The 6735-nt window shown below is 35.9% G+C and overlaps 1 protein-coding gene across 1 annotated transcript; it reads right to left on the bottom strand.

The window, feature by feature from the left end:
* Nucleotides 1–5193: 5193 nt before the first annotated feature.
* On the bottom strand, nt 5194–6414 carry LOC133286080 (uncharacterized; the record flags this gene model as incomplete). The annotated part of the gene is made up of 4 exons (XM_061483426.1): nt 5194–5352; nt 5853–5954; nt 6030–6122; nt 6202–6414. Coding segments are annotated over 4 exons (567 nt in total), but the record flags the coding sequence as incomplete, so codon positions are not given.
* Between the last annotated feature and the right edge of the window lie 321 nt (nt 6415–6735).

Genomic DNA, 6735 nt, shown 5'->3' with positions numbered 1-6735 from the left:
CTGATAATAAGTATCATAAAAAGGAGATCATGCTTGTGATAAAAGTAATGTGGTAAAGGAACACACTTGAGGATGCTACTTGGGAGCGGGATGATGAGATTCTCCGACTGTGTCCTCAGTTAGCGGATGAGTATGATTTAATTTTGCGGACAAAATTCTAAAAAGTTGGGGTGAGTATAACACCTCACAATTTTAAATCAATTAATTAAAATATTAAATGAGCAATCAAGTGATGAATTAGTGAAAATCCTAAAGATTAGGCCAAAATACAAAGAAAGGGCAAAACGGTAATTAGCCAACACGCAACCCTAGGAAGATAAAAATTGAGTAGAAGGTCTCAGATGGTAAAAATAAAATTGAGTGGATGGGCAAGTTTCAGAAAAATCAGTGAATAGTGTTTTTCGCGGGTAAAAATATCGCGTTACGATTGCACCGTAAAACGTGCCAGTTGAATTTTGAGCTCTAGGTTTCAAATATGAGTTAAAAATGGTCTAATGAGTTAGGAAATATGATTTCTTATAATATTCGATAAAATTAAGACAATTTGGGGAAGCGTGCCAATGGCGCGCGTAATAGCTTAAAACAGTGTTTTCTCCGAACGAATGGAGGACTCTTAATTCACCTGATCAAGCCTAATTAAAGGGGAATAGTTAATGTTAAAAATTTGAGTTTCTAAATAGGTTGTGAATTTACGGACGTTTAGTGGAATCGGAGGAAAATTCGGATTAGTTTTAAATCGCGTGAGGTGGCGGTGGGACCCACCCCACTTAAGTGACTTAAGCCACATGTGCTTGGCACTATTCATGCATCACTTTCCTCCCTTCTTCTTCATGAAACCCGCAGCCCCCTCCCCAAAAACCCCATTTGCATTCAAATTTTCTTTTCACCATAACTTGATCATTTCTTAACCAAATCAAGTGATTTTTGTGTTGAAATTTGTTGGAAACAACCTTCTAAACACATTGGTACCACTCTTGAGCCTTGAAACCGTGTATTTGGGGAGATATTGGCCATTTACAGCCATGAAATTTTGGAGAAAAAATGGTTGTCCATGGAGCTTTTTGATCTTCCATTGCTTGGAGGAGTCTTGGGTTAGCTTCTAGCCTTTGTTGTGAGTATGTTTCCATCCCATTTACATGGTTTAATTGTGATTGAATTTTTGGAAACCTAAAGCTTGATTTGATGATGTGTTGTGTTAGAGAGCTCAATTTGAAAATGTGTATTAGATGATAATGTGTTAGAATGATGTATTAAAGCTAGAAATGCGATGAAATTTATTGATGAAAAATGTGAATTTTTAACTTAGAAAATTTTGAGGTTGTCATGACTTTGAGTTTTGAAAATGTGTTAGGATTGGATTGATGAGTTGTTGTATGATTGTATGTTGATATAATAGGATTGTATGAGGTGTGGAATGATTAAAGTTGTATGGAAATTCCTTGGAATGCCATAGGGTAAAATTCGATTCTTTTAAGAAAGATTGAAGAATTGATGTTGAAAAATGATTTGGATGATGATTTGAGTAGTTATATGGTGCTTAGATGGGTTGTGTTGTGCTTGGAGAGTGTTTGAATCAATGGAAAAAAATGAATTGTGTTAGAGACCTAAATGAGCCCAGAATGAAATATTTCGCAAAACGATGCGTAAATGTCGAAAAACGGAAAAACGATGATTGAACTAGCCTCTAAACAACCTAAGGGAGTGTTATAAAATGAGAAAGAAAATTTAGGAAAATAAATCTCAAATTTACACCTACATGGCCGAACCTCCAAGGGGAAAAGGGGTGATTTGGCGATTTTCGCGTTTTGATGTAATTCGACGCGAAAATGACGAACCGACACTTGAACTGGCCTATTGACAACCTAATGAGACGTAACAAAATGAGAAAGAAAATTTAGAAAAATAAATCTCACATTTACACTACAATGGCCGAACCATCAAGGGAGGATTTTTGTGTTTTTGCGTTTTGATACTATTTGACGAGTACTGATGGATGTACATTATTGTATAGGTTGCCGTACGTCGACCTGAATCCCGAATCTTGAATCAGTGAGTTGCCCTTGGTCCGGGACCAAGTGGATTGAGGTAAGAAATTGGTTCATTGCATGTGTAATTATAAATTAACATGTATGGGTTGAACTGAGAGTGATTGGGAATGTCCTCTGTGTAGGCATTCCGCTGTGTACCGAGTTGAGGGATAAGCTGCTGCGGAGCTTGTGGAAACACGAATTAAGGTAACCTCTTGGTACTGGGGCTTGTTCCCCTTTTCTGTTCCACCTTGCCAGTTGATGGCAACGGTAGGAAGTGTGTATGAATAGTATAGAACACATGAGCATGCATGCATTATTGCTATGGGTACTGCGGTACCGAGTCTCTGGCCAGTAGACAGTTTTATTAGCCTTCGGGCATTTTCGGACTTCCGCTGGATAGGTCTCCAGGAGGGAGTTCCAGTTGACCGCGCGTCATGGTGTGTGATCCGGGTAGGAGCACACTAGGAATGTCTTTGGCGTTTTGGTTGGTTTGGGCATCATGGTTGTGGTTTCTGTGAACACACCTTGGATGATACCCATAGGCTTATATATGCCGAGGGCGTACGTGGAATTGGGGTTACCATCCCGTATCGTCGTATTTTGTTTTCTTTATATTCCCCATTCTCTAAATCCCTTGCTATATCCCGTTTTCAAAGTGGTTGTTGTATTCTATTGATATGCATCGAAGTGAACCATTGGATGGAGTTTTCTCCAGAACCTCTTGGTTACTGAGATATATTCGTATATCTCACCCCGTCTCGGGGCAATTATTTCAGGAGATAGCAGTGGAGCAGGAGCGCTGGAGCGCTTCATATTTTGCATTTTGTTGGCCGTGTGGCCTAGGCTAGACTTAGGGCATGAACATGTCATTTGTATTTATTAGTAGCTTCATTAGCATTTTGTTCATGCCATTTTGCCTAAGTCTAGTAGTGATGTATTTGGTTATGTTGTCTTTTAAATTAAGTTGAAATTTTAGAAGAATGTAATTTGAAGTTTTAGTTTCAAGTTGTAATTTGTAAAGCCATATTGTAATAGTATTGATGCATGTCTAATTATGATGGAAGGGCCTTAGGCCTATTTTAGGTTATGATAATATGTATGATGGAAATATGCATGAAAAAGGTGTTAGTGATTGCAACTACTTGAGAATGACTAATATGGACTCTATGTTTAATAACTATAAACTGGATTGGGTTGTAAGTGCCCCAAGGCGTTGTTGGTCCTTGTGTGTGCCACCCATTGGATTACTGTATTATCATGTGTTTATTAGGTACGTTTGAGGTTTAAATGATCTTTTACAAATTTGGGATTATTGGAAAAACAAAGGAAACTCTGGCGAATTTTCTGTAGAATTGGCAGATTTTAGGCGAACTTTGGGAGAGCATATCTCCCTCCATAGAGGTCCCCTAGGGACGTTCCATACGCCATTTTGAAGGTTGAGATGTCCTCTACCTTGTGTCAAAATTTGAGGAAATTCTGGGTTGATCTTCGGCCTGAAATAAATAGAGAAACGCGGACTGCCCATGTGCCCCTGCACCTGAGGCAGATTCTGGACCGGATTTGGGAAATTAATTCCCGCTTCGTTTCTCCGCCAAATTAAGCGTGTGATATATCAAAATGAAGTTTTAGATGTCTAGTTTGTAGGATAAAAATTTGAGAGCAAATGGTTGAGTAGATTGAGTGCAGTAATTCGAGCAATGTGAGTGGTTTGGAGCTGTTTTTGGGGTTGTTTGGGCTAATTGCTTATCCAACTTCAAACGGCGATAACCGGAGCAAATGAGCTCCGAATTGAGCGTATGATAGCTTTTTAAAAATGGAATTAAGTAATACAAAAATATAATCTGAGAAGAAGGGTTAGTTGCGATCGGTTTGGTCGCAGAAAAATTTAGAGTGAAACATGTTCGAATTGGTAAAAATGTAAAGTTGGAAATAGGCTAAGTGAGTTTATGGGAACTCCTTAGTAACTCATAATAAATGATGTAAGTTATAAAAATAGTTGAAATAAGTCTTCCGCAAGAGTTTACGGTTACGGTCACAGCTTTTAATTATTACGCTTTTTATGATTTAAATGCTCGCGTAATAGTCGAAAAAAATTTACTCTCGTTTTTTTTAAATGAACTGCTGTGATTGTAACTGCGCTTAATATCATAATTAATGTTAACAATACCGGTACGTAACGGGCTGTTACACTAATCGATACAATTCATGTTTCAGTTGTCATTGTCTTTGGACCTTACATTTGACCAAACCCACAAGTTAAAAAGTAGATATGAAACTGATCCCAATAAGTATCAGCATTAACACATTTCAAATAGAAAAATAATATACTTTTACTGATAACACATTTTTTTCTTTTTTTTCTTCTATGAAATAAAAAACTAAAACAAAGATGAATAAAAAAATCTCATCGAATTTTTTGTATAAAATAAAACATGGGAAAGTATATTTTCATATAAACATTACTAATAACAAACACAAATAACAATTGTGATGAGATAACAAACAATTGTTATTTTCTTTTTTCCTCCAATTGTGAACCAGGAGCTGAATTTTATATTGGCACCATGCAAAAGGTAGATTGTTTTGAGATGAGATAACAAACACCCCTGTCTAAGGGTGTGAAACTACAGTAACTCAGCCAGAGCTTTATCATCTGAAATAACAATTCCATCAAGTAAAATAAATCTGTCTTAAAATCCCACAATTCATAATAGTCTCAACTGATGTATATCCATCACTCATTTTGAAATTAACCCTAATTACAAAACCCAAGTTAAGAGAGATTACTATCTAATGAAGAGCTTCCGTGTGGTGTTGGGATACCTTCTTCACTCCCTTCATCCTGCGAAAGACATTGCACCATTTTAGCATACTTAAAAGAATAAGACACTTACTTTCTCTTAAGAAGTAGTAACTAAGTTCAATATTAAAAATAAGCATATGAAATCATTACCATTGGAATGGAAGCAATACCCAACAAAGCATCCAACTCCGGAGGAATTTGTCCTTCCTTCATTTGTATGTACGCAAGCATTATTGTTTGCAATGTCTTGACATTCTGCTCAGAAGCTACTAGCTTGGTCTTCAAAGTAGTAACTTCACTTCTCAATTGAGAATTTTCAGCTTGATTCATACTTAAGAAAATAGAGCCTGAATGATTAAATCATCCTATGGTGGGTCCAAATGCAATACTAGGAAGACCACCTAGGCCTAAACCACGAACACGACCAGAGTGCTCTGGTCCCAACACTTTCGCAACCGCATCATTTCTTGAAATTTCAGTAAAATTAGTGCTCTGACTTAATTCTTCATGAATTTTCTCCTGTACATGTAAGAAAAATTCATGAATCTAATATGATAGAAAAATAATTAAGAAACAGTGTGGTCATAGTCTTGCTGGAAGCACCAATTACTGTGGCCATGTCATCAAACATTCAAGTACTTGACCAACAAGAACATTGAAGAATGGAAATTGGGGCAATATGCGATATTCCCCTAAATTTCTACTGACACTTATTTAGGATTTGAATCGTACAAGCAGTGAAGATTCCTTCAGTGCAGCAACAAGAAATGAATGATCTCGAGTGACTTCTTCATTTTTCTAAATGAAGCAATTACTTATACTTGAACTCCATCAACAGTTTAATAAGGAATTACAAGATAGGAGAAATAAATACATGTATGGAGCTAGGGACAAATAATAATGATAACTTTGTAAATAATACACAACTAGGATTAGCTAAATTATAATAATAAAGAAGGCAAAGACATCGATTGATGCATTATTATAGTCTAAAAGCAGAAAATATTAGTATGACTTACCACTGTAGTCCTTGCCTCTTCATTAACATATGACCCATCTTTTCTCTTATGCGTTGCAATATAAAGTTCACCTCGACCTACAGCATGTCCGATCTCTTCCTCCTATAAAATATTTACTCTTATAAGATGCAATGTGAATTACATAAGACCTAACAAGACACAACACAAGTAACTTACCATCTCATGTCTTCTCCGAGACAACAGTTTGGATCCCCCGGTGTGTGGAATTGTTTGTTTTTTCCTAACCAAAGCATTCTTCCGGCATAACTCCTATGATAATAACAGGATATTAATAAAGATTGCCAACTTTAAAAAACAATTACAAGCAACCAATATCAAATAAAATTACCTTATAACTTGGTTTCAAATGATAGTCCACAAATGACGACCATTGATCTTTCGGAACACCAGTGGGGACATTAGAAATTAGTTTTTCTCTAGAATCTAGTGGGTCATAATTTTTATACCATAATTTTAACTTGCGATTCTTGAACCTTCTTCCCATGGTAAGTAGACAATAACGCTTTGCAATTGCTTCTGGAGCTTGAAACTGAAATAGATTCTTTACCCAAAAAAAATATATATCAGTCAATACTAAACAATAAAAAAATATAGAAGTAACAAGGAAAATATATAGTAAAACAAAGGACCATATTATATTGGATTATTGGTATAAAGAAATAAAACAGAGGACAATATTCAGTTTTTTAAAAGCTACACTAAATCTTGACCATCAAAATTCTATCTTATCATTGTAAATTAAAATAAAAAACTTGAAAAAATTAGAACTCCCTTATTAATAAGATGCACTGAGTTCAACAAATAACCATGTGCATTTTCATTCCAAAAGAAAAAAAAAATAATAAGCTTTGGAGTATGTATA

The sequence above is a fragment of the Gastrolobium bilobum genome, unplaced genomic scaffold (assembly GCF_033153095.1).
Source record: "Gastrolobium bilobum isolate Gb01-03AN ecotype WA unplaced genomic scaffold, APGP_CSIRO_Gbil_v1 utg264371, whole genome shotgun sequence".
NCBI classification, from domain to species: Eukaryota; Viridiplantae; Streptophyta; class Magnoliopsida; order Fabales; family Fabaceae; genus Gastrolobium; species Gastrolobium bilobum.
Note: the sequence above shows the minus strand (reverse complement) of the source record. Positions and strands in the feature narration are given on the sequence as shown.